The sequence below is a fragment of the Larus michahellis genome, unplaced genomic scaffold (genome assembly GCF_964199755.1).
Source record: "Larus michahellis unplaced genomic scaffold, bLarMic1.1 SCAFFOLD_506, whole genome shotgun sequence".
NCBI lineage: Eukaryota > Metazoa > Chordata > Aves > Charadriiformes > Laridae > Larus > Larus michahellis.
This window is the reverse complement of record NW_027436388.1, coordinates 13-13,407: the sequence shown is the minus strand read 5'-3', so window position 1 is coordinate 13,407 and position 13,395 is coordinate 13. Positions and strand designations below refer to the sequence as shown.

The window sequence follows — 13,395 nt, the reverse complement described above, 5'->3', positions numbered from 1 at the left end:
TGCGGCGCGGAGGGGAGGGGGGGAGCTCGTCGGTGATTGGCTGGCGGAGGGGAAGCTCGGCCGTGATTGGGCGGCGGGGAGGGGGGAAGGGGGGCGTGGCCGCCGGGCGGTAAAATGGGGAGTCGCGCGAGCGTGAGGGGAGCGGCGGGAGCGCGGCCGGAGCCGGCAGGTGCGGGGCCTTTTTGGGGCGAATTCGGGGGAAATCGGGGCTTTGCGGGGGGGGGGGGGGGGGGAGGATTTGGGGGAAGGTTTGAGGGGGAATTGGGGGTTTGGGAGGGGAATTGGGGGGAAAGAGGGGTTTGGGGGAGATTGCGGGGGGGAACCGGGGAATTTGAGGGGGAAATTGGGGATTCGGGGGAAGGTTTGAGGGGAATTGAGGGGAATTTGGGGGTTTGGAGGGGTTTTCTGAGGGGATTTGAGGGGAAATTGGGGGCTTGGGGGGGAAAGAGGGGTTTGGGGGCAGATTTCGGGGGGGAACCGAGGAATTTGAGGGGGAAATTGGGGATTCGGGGGAAGGTTTGAGGGGAATTGAGGGGAATTTGGGGGTTTGGAGGGGGGCGGAGGGGTTTTCTGAGGGGATTTGAGGGGAAATTGGGGGCTTTGGGGGGGGAATTGAGGGATTTGAGGGGGGAATTGGGGATTCGGGGGAAGGTTTGAGGGGAATTGAGGGGGAATTGGGGCTTGGGGGGGGCTGGGAGGGGGATTTTGGGGAAGATTTGAGGGAAATGGGGGGGATTTGGGGGGGGGAAATGGGGGATTTTCGCAGGTGTGGGGAGGGAAATGGGGCGATTTTGGGGGGAAATGAGGCGATTTGGGGGGGATTTGGGGGGAAGAGGGAGCAATTGGGGGGTGAGGGGTAATTAAAAGGGGGGGTTGTTGGGGGGGGGGCAATAGGGGTGTGTTGGGGGGCGGGGGGGGCGGTGCAGGAGCCGGGGCAAGGTCCTGCCCCACAACTTCCTTGTCCCGCCTCTCGGCTCCCTGGTCCTGCCCCCCAAGTCACGATCCTACCCCATAACTGCCTTGTCCTGCCCCCCAAGTGGCAGGTCCTGCCCCCCAAGTCCCCGGTCCTGTCCCCCCGGCACCCTAATCCTGCTCCCCAAGTGGCAGGTCCTGCCCCCCAATGCCCCAGTCCATCCCCAAGTCCCCGGTCCTGCCCCCCCCAAGTGGCAGGTCCTGCCCCGCAAGTCCCTGGTTCTGCCCCCCATCTGCCCAGTTCTGCCCCCCCAAGTTGCAGGCCCTGCCCCCCAAGTCCCTGATCCTGCCCCCCAGTCCACCCCCAAGCCCCTGGTTCTGCCCCCCAACCCCCTAACCCTGCCCCCCAAGTCCCCGATCCTTACCCCCGAGTCCCCGGTCCTGCCCCCCAGGTGGCAGGTCCTGCCCCCCAAGTCCCCGGTCCTGCCCCCCGGCACCCTAATCCTGCCCCCCAAGTGGCAGGTCCTGCCCCCCAAGTCCCCGGTCCTGCCCCCCGGCACCCTAATCCTGCTCCCCAAGTGGCAGGTCCTGCCCCCCAAGTCCCCGGTCCTGCCCCCCGGCACCCTAATCCTGCTCCCCAAGTGGCAGGTCCTGCCCCTTAACACCCCAGTCCTGCCCCCCAAGTGCCCCGGTCCTGCCCCTTAACACCCCAGACCTGCCCCCCAAGTCCCCGGTCCTGCCCCCCCCCCACCCCCCCCCGCTGTGGGTCCTGCCCCCCAAGCGGCGGTGGGTGCCCGCAGGCGGGATGGCGGGGCCGGAGCTGAGCCGGCGGGAGGTGTGCGGGATGCTGCGGCAGGAGCTCAGCCGGGACGACGCCTTCCTCCAGGGCCAGCCCCACGTCTTCATCATCCTCGGGGCCTCCGTCAGTGAGGGGGGGGGCCGGGGGGGGGATACGGGGGGGTTGGAAGGGGGAGTTGGGGGGCTGGGGGGGATATGGGGGGGTTGGAAGGGGGAGTTGGGGGGATATGGGGGGGTTGGGGGGGGAGTTGGGGGCCTGGGGGGGATATGGGGGGGTTGGAGGGGGGAGTTGGGGGGATATGGGGGGGTTGGGGGGGAGTTGGGGGCCTGGGGGGGATATGGGGGGGTTGGAGGGGGGAGTTGGGGGGATATGGGGGGGTTGGGGGGGGAGTTGGGGGCCTGGGGGGGATATGGGGGGGTTGGAAGGGGGAATTGGGGGGCTGGGGGGGTTGGAGGGGGAGTTGGGGGGCTGGGGGGGTTATGGGGGGTTGGAGGGGGGAGTTGGGGGGCTGGGGGGGTAATTTGGGGGATTGGAGGGGGGAGTTGGGGGGCTGGGGGGGATATGGGGGGGGCTGGGGGGGTTAAAGGAATATGGGGGGGGTGCAATCGTGGGGGGTCGAATTGTGGGGGGGGGAAATCGGGATTTGGGGGCCTGAGCCGGGGGGGGGGGGTGGGGAAATTGGGGGGGGACGGTTAAAGGGGGAGTCGGGGGTTCGGGGGGGGTTATTGGGGGGGGGAGCGTCCGGGGTCCCTTTTTTGGGGGGGAGGGGAAAAATTTGGGGCGCCCCCCCCCGGGCGCCTGGGTGCCCCGGGGCCAGGGCAGGGTGTCTGCCCCCTCCCCCCCCCCCCCCGCCTCGTTAGCCAACCCCGCCCTAATTAAACACACACACACCCCCCCCCCATGTGTAACCCCCCCTTGACTCAGCACATTCCGGCGCTGGCTCGTCACCCCGGGGCGCTAACGAGGGCGGGGCCATCGCTGCGGCGAGCTGTGCCCGGCCTCAGCCCAACCCCCCCCCTTTTCCTCCCCCCCCCCCCCGCAGGGCGACCTGGCCAGGAAGAAGATCTACCCCACGGTCTGGTACGGCGCCGCGCGGCCACCACTGGCCACAGGGCCACCGGGGCCACCCCCCCCCCCGCCCACGGGGCCACCACTGTCCTCCTCCCCCTCCCCGTCCCATCCCCCCCCCCCCATCCCCAGGGCCACCAATGTCCCCCCCCAGGTCCCCAGGGCCACCATGACCACCAGGGCCACAGGTGTCCCCCCCCCCCACGTCCCCAGGGCCACCATGACCACCAGGGCCACAGGTGTCCCCCCCCCAGGTCCCCAGGGCCACCCCGACCACCAGGGCCACCAATGTCCCCAGGGCCACCAATGTGTGTCCCCCCCATCCCCATCCCCAGGGCCACCCCGTGTCCCCCCCCATCCCCAGGGCCACCATGACCACCAGGGCCACAAGTGTCCCCAGGGCCACCGGGGGCCACCCCCAGTCCCCAGGGCCACCAGGGCCACTGCTGTCCCCAGGGCCACCACGACCACCGCTGTCACCCCCGTCCCCAGGGCCACCGATGTCCCCGGGGCCACCCCCCCGACCCCAGGACCACCAGTGTCACCCCCGTCCCCAGGGCCACCCCCTGCCACCAGGGTCACCGCTGTCACTAGCGTCCCCGTTGCCGTCCCCAACACCCCTCCCTTTGCTGCTCCTGTGTCCCCTGTCCCCCCGGGGTGGCCTTTGGGGACAGTGGGGGTGGCTCCTGTCCCCCCGCGGTGGCTTTGGGGACAGTGGGGGGTGGCTCCTGTCCCCCCGGGTGGCTTTGGGGACAGTGGGGGTGGCTTTGGGGACAGTGGGGGTGGCTCCTGTCCCCCTGGGGTGGCCTTTGGGGACAGTGGCGGTGGCTTTGGGGACAGTGGGGGTGACTCCTGTTCCCCCGGGGTGGCTTTGGGGACAGTGGGGGTGGCTCCTGTCCCCCGGGGTGGCCTTTGGGGACTGTGGCGGTGGCTTTGGGGACAGTGGGGGTGGCTCCTGTCCCCCCGGGGTGGCCTTTGGGGACTGTGGCGGTGGCTTTGGGGACAGTGGGGGTGGCTCCTGTCCCCCCCGGGGTGGCTTTGGGGACAGTGGGGGTGGCTTTGGGGACAGTGGGGGTGGCTCCTGTTCCCCTGGGGTGGCTTTGGGGACAGTGGGGTGGCTCCTGTCCCCCCGGGGGTGGCTTTGGGGACAGTGGGGGTGCGGGTGGCTCCTGTCCCCATGTCCCTGGGGGGGTGGGGTGTCGGGGGGGGGGGTGACAGGGGGTGGTGACGGGGGGGTGACAGGGCTGTCCCCGCAGGTGGCTCTTCCGGGACGGGCTCCTCCCCGATGACACCCACGTCGTGGGCTTCGCCCGCAGCGACCTGTCGGTGGAGCAGCTCCGCCAGCAGACCCTGCCCTACCTCAAGGTCCCCCAGCTGTCCCCAAACTGTCCCCAAGCTGTCCCCTCCCCCCCCCCCACGCCTCCTCGCTCGCCGGGGGCGTCACCTTCCCGCGTGTCCCCATGTCCCCCTGATGTCCCCACGTCCCCCGGCTGTCCCCAGGGGGGTGGGAGAGGGTGGTGGCACCTTCCCCTGTGTCCCCTCAGTGTCCCCTAACCCTGTCCCCCCCTGTGTCCCCCCCGGTGTCCCCAGGGGGGTGGCAGAGGGTGGTGGCACCTTCCCCCCTGTGTCCCCTAACCCCGTGTGTCCCTGTGTCCCCTGATGTCCCCTAACCCCACGTCCCCCGATGTCCCCAGGGGGGTGGGAGAGGGTGGTGGCACCTTCCCCCCTGTGTCCCCTAACCCCGTGTGTCCCCATGTCCCCCTGATGTCCCCTAACCCCACGTCCCCTGATGTCCCCACGTCCCCCAGGCATCCCCAGGGGGGTGGCAGCGGGTGGTGGCACCTTCCCCCCATGTCCCCTAACCCCGTGTGTCCCCGTGTCCCCAAGCGTCCCCAGGGGGGTGGGAGAGGGTGGCGGCACCTTCCCCCCTGTGTCCCCCTGTGTCCCCTCCGGCGTCCCCAGGGGGCTGGCAGTGGGTGGTGGCACCTTCCCCCACGTGTCCCCTAACCCCGTGTCCCCTGATGTCCCCGTGTCCCCCAGGTGTCCCCAGGGGGGTGGCAGCGGGTGGTGGCACCTTCCCCTCTGTGTCCCCGCGTGTCCCCTAACCCCGTGTGTCCCCTCGGGCCGTCCCCAGGGGGTGGCAGCGGGTGGTGGCACCTTCCCCTCTGTGTCCCCCTGTGTCCCCTAACCCCGTGTGTCCCCGTGTCCCCATGTCCCCCTGATGTCCCCTAACCCTGTGTCCCCTGATGTCCCCGCGTCCCCAGGCGTCCCCAGGGGGGTGGCAGCGGGTGGCGGCACCTTCCCCGTGTCCCCTCAGTGTCCCCTAACCCCCTGTGTCCCCATGTGCCCCTGATGTCCCCGTGTCCCCCCGGGTGTCCCCAAGGGGGTGGGAGAGGGTGGCGGCACCTTCCCCCCTGTGTCCCCCGTGTCCCCTAACCCCGTGTGTCCCCAGGTGTCCCCAGGGGGGTGGCAGCAGGTGGCGGCACCTTCCCCCCTGTGTCCCCCCGTGTCCCCTAACCCCATGTGTCCCCGTGTCCCCCCGGGTGTCCCCAGGGGGGTGGCAGTGGGTGGCGGCACCTTCCCCATGTCCCCTAACCCCGTGTCCCCCGTGTCCCCAAGCGTCCCCAGGGGGGTGGGAGAGGGTGGTGGCACCTTCCCCCCTGTGTCCCCCTGTGTCCCCTCGGGCGTCCCCAGGGGGGTGGCAGCAGGTGGTGGCACCTTCCCCCCGTGTCCCCTCAGTGTCCCCTAACCCCCTGTGTCCCCATGTCCCCCTGATGTCCCCTAACCCCGTGTCCCCTGATGTCCCCACATCCCCCAGGTGTCCCCAGGGGGGTGGCAGCGGGTGGTGGCACCTTCCCCCCTGTGTCCCCCCGTGTCCCCTAACCCCGTGTGTCCCCAGGTGTCCCCAGGGGGGTGGCAGCGGGTGGTGGCACCTTCCCCCCCTGTGTCCCCCCGTGTCCCCTAACCCCGTGTGTCCCCAGGTGTCCCCAGGGGGGTGGCAGCGGGTGGCGGCACCTTCCCCCCTGTGTCCCCCCGTGTCCCCTAACCCCGTGTGTCCCCAGGTGTCCCCAGGGGGGTGGCAGCGGGTGGCGGCACCTTCCCCTCCGCGTCCCCTACCCCCGCGCGTCCCCGTCCCCCCGCGGAGGGGTGGGGGGGGGGGTGCCATCGGGTGGCCACACCTTCCCCTCCAGCGTGTCCCCTGACCCTCTGCGTGCGTGCGTGTGTCCCCCCCCCCCCGCGCTGTCCCCGTGTCCCCCGCAGGCGTCCCCGGAGGAGCAGGAGCGCCTGGCCGCCTTCTTCTCGCGGCAGAGCTACGTGCGGGGGCAGTACGGGGAGGAGGGGGCCTTCCGCCGCCTGGACGCCCACCTGCGGGCGCTGCCGGGGGGGCCCCGCGCCAACCGCCTCTTCTACCTGGCGCTGCCCCCCAGCGTCTACGCCCCCGTCACCCGCCACATCCGCCAGGCCTGCATGGGCGGGGGGTGAGCGCCCGGGGGGGGACGGGGGGGGGGGCGGGAGGGGACACACCACACGGGGTGGGGACGGCCCCCCCTCCCCTCCGGGGGACACCGGGAAGGCCGGGGGTGTCGGCGCCCCCGCAAAAGTGCCGCCTCCCGCCCCAAGGTGCCACCTCCAGCCCCAGAGATGTCACCTCCCACCCCAAAAGTGCCACCTCCAGCCCCAAAAGTGCCACCTCCCACCCCAAAATGCCACCTCCAGCCCCAAAAGTGCCGCCTCCCGCCCCAAAGGTGTCACCTCCCGCCCCAAAAGTGCCACCTCCCACCCCAAAACGCCACCTGCAACCCAAAAAGTGCCACCTCCCACCCCAAAAGTGCCACCTCCCACCCCAAAAGTGCCACCTCCCGCCCCAAAGGTGTCACCTCCCGCCCCAAAAGTGCCACCTCCCGCCCCAAAGGTGTCACCTCCCGCCCCAAAGGTGCCACCTCCGACCCCAAAAGTGCCACCTCCCACCCCAAGGTGCCACTAGCAATCCTAAAAGTGCCACCTCCCGCCCCAAGGTGCCACCTCCAGCCCCAAAGTGCCACCTCCAGCCCCAAAAGTGCCACCTCCGACCCCAAAAGTGCCACCTCCCGCCCCAAGGTGCCACCTCCCGCCCCAAAGGTGCCACCTCCCGCCCCAAAAGTGCCACCTCCAGCCCCAAAAGTGCCACCTCCAATCCTAAAAGTGCCACCTCCCACCCCAAAATGCCACCTCCAGCCCCAAAAGTGCCATCTCCCACCCCAAAATGCCACCTCTGGCCCCAAAGGTGCCACCTCCAGCCCCAAAGGTGCCACCTCCAACCCCAGAGATGTCACCACCAACCCCAAAAGTGCCACCTCTGACCCCAAAGTGCCACTAGCAATCCTAAAAGTGCCACCTCGAGCCCCAAAAGTGCCACTGCCAACCCCAAAGGTGCCACCTCCGACGCCAAAAGTGCCACCTCCAACCCCAAAGGTGCCACCTCCAGCCCCAAAAGTGCCACCTCCAACCCCAGAGATGTCACCACCAGCCCCAAAAGTGCCACCTCCGAACCCAAAAGTGCCACCTCCCGCCCCAAAGGTGCCACCTCCCGCCCCAAGGGTGCCACCTCCATCCCCGAAAGTGCCACTAGGAATCCTAAAAGTGCCACGTCCCACCCCAAAATGCCACCTCCGACCCCAAAGGTGCCACCTCTGTCCCCAAAAGTGCCACCACCAATCCTAAAAGTGCCACCTCCAGCCCCAAAACTGCCACCTCCAATCCTAAAAGTGCCACCAGCCCCCCAAAGGTGCCACCTCTAACCCCAAAAGTGCCACCTCCAACCCTAGAGATGTCACCTCCAACCCCAAAAGTGCCACCTCCAACCTTAAAAGTGCCACCACCAATCCTAAAAGTGCCACCTCCAGCCCCAAAAGTGCCACCTCCAGCCCCAAAAGTGCCACCTCCAACCCTAGAGATGTCACCTCCCGCCCCAAAAGTGCCACCTCCAGCCCCAAAAGTGCCACTGCCAACCCCAAAAGTGCCACCTCTGACCCCAAAGGTGCCACCTCCGACCCCAAAAGTGCCACTTCCAACCCTAGAGATGGCACCAGCAGCCCCAAAAGTGCCACCTCTGACCCCAGAGATGTCACCTCCCACCCCAAAAGTGCCACCACCAATACCTAAAAGTGCCACCTCCAACCCCAGAGATGTCACCACTGACCCCAAAGGTGCCACCTCCGACCCCAAAAGTGCCACCTCCGACCCCAGAGATGTCACCTCTGACCCCAAAAGTGCCATCTCTGACCCCAAAAGTGCCACCTCCAACCCCAGAGATGTCACCTCCCACCCCAGAGGTGCCACCTCCCACCCCAAAAGTGCCACCGCCAATCCTAAAAGTGCCACCTCCAACCCCAGAGATGTCACCGCTGACCCCAAAGGTGCCACCTCCGACCCCAAAAGTGCCACCTCTGTCCCCAGAGATGTCACCTCTGACCCCAAAAGTGCCACCTCCCACCCCAGAGGTGCCACCTCTGACCCTAAAAGTGCCCCCACTATCCTAAAAGTGCCACCAGCCCCCCAGAAAGTGCCACCTCCAACCCCAGCGATGTCACCTCCAACCCCAAAAGTGCCACCTCCAGCCCCAAAAGTGCCACCTCTGACCCCAAAGGTGCCACCTCCGACCCCAGAGATGTCACCTCCCACCCCAGAGGTGCCACCTCCCACCCCAAAAGTGCCACCACCAATACCTAAAAGTGCCATCTCCAACCCCAGAGATGTCACCGCTGACCCCAGAGGTGCCACCTCCGACCCCAGAGATGTCATTTCTGACCCCAAAAGTGCCACCTCCCACCCCAGCGATGTCACCTCCGGCCCCAAAGCTGCCCCTCCCCGAGGTTGCTCCTGGTGGGGACGTGTGTCACCCCCCTCCCGCCATGTCCCCATGTCCCCCCCCCCCAGGTGGAACCGGGTGATCGTGGAGAAGCCCTTTGGGCGGGACCTGGCCAGCTCCAACGCGCTCTCGGACCACCTGGGGGGCCTCTTCCGGGAGGAGCAGATCTACCGCATCGACCACTACCTGGGCAAGGAGATGGTCCAGAACCTCATGGTCCTCAGGTCCGGGGCTTGGGGGGGGGGGACAGACGGGGGCGGGGGGGGACAGGGGACGCGAGGTGACGACGGGTGGTGGCATCTCCCCTGGCTTCCACCCCCCCCCCTCGTCAAGGTTCGGCAACCGCATCTTCGGCCCCATCTGGAACCGGGACAACGTGGCCTGCGTGGTGGTCACCTTCAAGGAGCCCTTCGGCACCGAGGGCCGCGGGGGCTACTTCGACGACTTCGGCATCATCCGGTGAGGTTCGGGGAGGGGGGGACACGTGTCCCCACCCCACCCTGGGGTGTCACCGCGTCACCGTCCCCTCTCCCCCCCCCCCGCCGGCTCCAGGGACGTCATGCAGAACCACCTGCTGCAGATGCTCTGCTTGGTGGCCATGGAGAAACCCGCCTCCACCGACCCCGACGACGTGCGGGACGAGAAGGTTGGGGGGGGAGGGGGGGAGGGGGGGGTTCCCCGGCCCCACGGCGGGGCCTCCGCCCCCATAACGGCGTCCCGCCCCCACCTTCTCCATGGTGGCCCCCCATAACTACGTTTCCCATGGCCACGTCTTTGATGGCCACCTCCCACCACCGTGTTCTTGGTGGTGGCCCCCCATAACCACGTCCCCCATGGCCACGTCCCACCCCCACCTTCTCCATGGTGGCCCCCCCATAACCACATCCCACCCCCACCTTCTCCATGGTGGCCCCCCCACAACCACGTCCCCCATGGCCACGTCCCACCCCCACGTTCTCCATGGTGAACCCCATAACCACGTCCCACCCCCACCTTCTCCATGGTGGCCCCCCCACAACCACGTCCCCCATGGCCACGTCCCACCCCCAACTTCTCCATGGTGGCCCCCCATAACCACGTCCCACCCCCAACTTCTCCATGGTGGCCCCCCGTAACCACGTCCCCCCCCCGTCGTCCCCGTCCCCCCGCCCCAGGTGAAGGTGCTGAAGTGCATCGGGCCGGTGGAACTGGACGACGTCGTCCTGGGCCAATACGTGGCCGATCCCGACGGACCTCCGGAAGCCCGAAAGGGCTACTTGGACGATCCCACCGTCCCGCCGGGTTCCACCACCCCCACCTTCGCCGCCGCCGTCCTGCGGGTGGCCAACGAGCGCTGGGACGGTGAGTGCGGTCGCGCGGCTCCCGCCGTAACGATGACCACGATGACGACGATGACGATGGTGGCCTCGTTCCCCAGGCGTCCCCTTCGTGCTGCGCTGCGGGAAGGCCCTGAACGAGCGGAAAGCGGAAGTTCGGCTCCAATTCCGGGAGGTTCCGGGCGACATTTTCGACCGTCAATGCAAACGCAACGAGCTGGTGGTGAGGGTCCAACCCGACGAGGCCGTTTACACCAAACTCATGACCAAAAAACCCGGAATGTTCTTCAACCCCGAGGAATCCGAGCTGGACCTCACCTACGGCAACCGCTACAAGGTGACGGGGGGGGGGGGGGGGAAACGGGGGCGGAGGAGGGGGAGGAGGACCCCAAAATTGGCCAAACCGCACCCAAAAACGGGGGAGGAGACCCCGAAATTGGGGGGGAGACCCTAAAATTGGCCGGACTGGACCCAAAAATGGGGGAGGAGAACCCGGAATTGGCAACCGGAGACCCAAAAATGGGGGGGGAGACCCCAAAATTGGCCGGACTGGACCCAAAAATGGGGGGAGACCCCAAAAACGGGGGCGGAGACACCAAAATTGGTAAAACCGGACCCAAAAATGGGGGTGGAGACCCCAAAATTGGCAACTGGAGACCCAAAATTGTCCAGACTGGACCTAAAAATGGGGGGGAGACCCCAAAATTGGCAACCGGAGACCCAAAATTGGCAAAACCGGACCCAAAAATGGGGGGTGGAGACCCCAAAATTGGGAAAACCAGACCCAAAAATGGGGGGGGGACCCCAAAATTGGGAACTGGAGACACAAAATTGGCAAAACGGGACCCAAAAATGGGGGGGGGAGACCCCAAAATTGGCAAAACGGGACCCAAAAATGGGGGGAGACCCCAAAATTGGGAAAACCAGACCCAAAAATGGGGGGGGGAGACCCCAAAATTGACACCCGGAGACTGAAAAACGGGGGGGAGACCCCAAAAATGGGGGCAGAGACCCCAAAATTGGCAAAACGGGACCCAAAAATGGGGGGAGACCCCAAAATTGGCAACCGGAGACCCAAAAATGGCAAAACCAGACCAAAAAATGGGGGGGGGAGACCCCAAAATTGGGAAAACCAGACCCAAAAATGGGGGGAGACCCCAAAATTGGCCAGAATGGACCCAAAAATGGGGGGGAGACCCCAAAATTGGGAACTGGGGACCCAAAAATGGGGGGGAACCCCAAAATTGGCAAAACCGGACCCAAAAATGGGGGGGGGAGACCCCAAAATTGGGAACTGGGGACCCAAAAATGGGGGGAACCCCAAAATTGGCAAAACCGGACCCAAAAATGGGGGGGGAGACCCCAAAAATGGGGTCAGAGACCCCAAAATTGGCAAAACGGGACCCAAAAATGGGGGGGGAGACCCCAAAATTGGCCAGACCTGACCCAAAAATGGGGGGGGGACCCCAAAGTTGGCAACCGGAGACCCAAAAATGGCAAAACCGGACCCGAAAATGGGGGGGGGAGACCCCAAAATTGACACCCGGAGACTGAAAAATGGGGGGGAGACCCCAAAATGGCAAAACGGGACCCAAAAATGGGGGGAGACCCCAAAATTGGCAACTGGAGACCCAAAATTGGCCAGACTGGACCCAAAAATGGGGGGGAGACCCCAAAATTGACACCCAGAGACTGAAAAACGGGGGGAGACCCCAAAAATGGGGGCAGAGACCCCAAAATTGGCAAAACGGGACCCAAAAATGGGGGGAGACCCCAAAATTGGCAACCGGAGACCCAAAAATGGCAAAACCAGACCCAAAAATGGGGGGGGGAGACCCCAAAATTGGCAAAACCAGACCCAAAAATGGGGGGAGACCCCAAAAACAGGGGCAGAGACCCCAAAATTGGCAAAACCGGACCCAAAAATGGGGGTGGAGACCCCAAAATTGGCAACTGGAGACCCAAAATTGGCCAGACTGGACCCAAAAATGGGGGGGAGACCCCAAAATTGGGAAAACCAGACCCAAAAATGGGGGGGGAGACCCCAAAATTGGCAAAACCGGACCCGAAAATGGGGGGGGAGACCCCAAAATTGGGAAAACCGCCCAAAAATGGGGGGGGACCCCAAAATTGGCAAAACTTGACCCAAAAATGGGGGGGAGACCCCAAAATTGGCAAAACTGGACCCAAAAATGGGGGGGAGACCCCAAAATGGGGTCAGAGACCCCAAAATTGGCAAAACTGGACCCAAAAATGAGGGGGGGGAGGGGGAATCGTCCGCTTGAGCCAAAACCGGCTCCTGGGGACCCCGAAACTGCCCCATTCCCACCCAAAAAGCTGCCGGGGCACCGCCCCCCCCCCAAATCCCCCCCCAAATCCCCCCCCCAAAAAACCCCTTTTTTCCCCCCAAAAAAAACCCACCTTTTCCCCCCCAAAAAACCCACCTTTTCCCCCAAAAACCCCCCCAAACCCCCTTTTTTTTCCCCCCAGAAAATCCCCCCCCAAAACCCCTCAAACAGCCCCAAAACCCCCTTCCCCCCCCCCCCCAAACCCCCCCCCCCCCCCGTGTGGAAAAAAACCCAACCTTTTGCCCCAAAAAACCCTCTTTTTCCCCCAAAAACCCCCTCCCCCCCCACCTCCCGTAACCCCCCCAAAAATCCCCTTTTTCCCCCAAAAAAATCCCCTTCTTCTCCCCCCAAACCCCTTTTTTCCCCCAAAAACCCACCTTGCCCCGCCCCCCACCCCCCCAAAAAAAAAAAACCAACCTCTTTTTTCCCAAAAAACCCCTTTTTTCCCCCAAAATAACGTGCCCCCCCCCCCAGGACGTGAAGCTGCCGGACGCCTACGAGCGGCTCATCCTCGACGTCTTCTGCGGGAACCAGATGCACTTCGTCCGCAGGTGGGGGGCACTTGTGGGGCAGGCTGTGGGGCAGGCTGTGGGGCAGGAGGTGGGGGGCTGGGGGGTGTCTATGGGGTGATTTTTGGGGGGTCTATGGGGCATTTTGGGGGGGTCTATGGGGCATTTTGGGGGGGTCTATGGGGCGTTTTTGGGGAGCTATGGGGCAGATATGACCTCGGGGGAGGGGGACTTGTGGGGCAGGGTGTGGGGCAGGAGGTGGGGGGCTGGGGGGGGGGTCTATGGGGTGATGTTTGGGGCAGGGGGGGTGGTCTATGGGGTGTTTTTGGGGAGCTATGGGGCAGATATGACCTTGGGGGGGGGGACTTGTGGGGCAGGCTGTGGGGCAGGAGTTGGGGGGCTGGGGGAGGGGTGTCTATGGGGTGATTTTTGGGGGGGTCTATGGGGCATTTTGGGGGTCTATGGGGCATTTTTGGGGAGCTATGGGGCAGATGTGAGCTGGGGGGGACTTGGGGGGCAGGGTGTGGGGCAGGCTGTGGGGCAGGGTGTGGGGGGCTGGGGGGTGTCTATGGGGTGATTTTTGGGGGGGTCTATG

The 13,395-nt window shown here is 65.7% G+C and overlaps 1 protein-coding gene across 1 annotated transcript; it reads left to right on the top strand.

Annotated features, from left to right (window-relative positions):
- Positions 1-86: 86 nt before the first annotated feature.
- G6PD (glucose-6-phosphate dehydrogenase) lies at positions 87-12,842 on the top strand (the record flags this gene model as incomplete). The annotated part of the gene is made up of 11 exons (XM_074571968.1): positions 87-169; positions 1,713-1,834; positions 2,754-2,791; positions 4,036-4,144; positions 6,041-6,258; positions 8,696-8,851; positions 8,961-9,086; positions 9,180-9,273; positions 9,782-9,968; positions 10,045-10,280; positions 12,766-12,842. Coding segments are annotated over exons 1-11 (1,418 nt in total), but the record flags the coding sequence as incomplete, so codon positions are not given.
- Between the last annotated feature and the right edge of the window lie 553 nt (positions 12,843-13,395).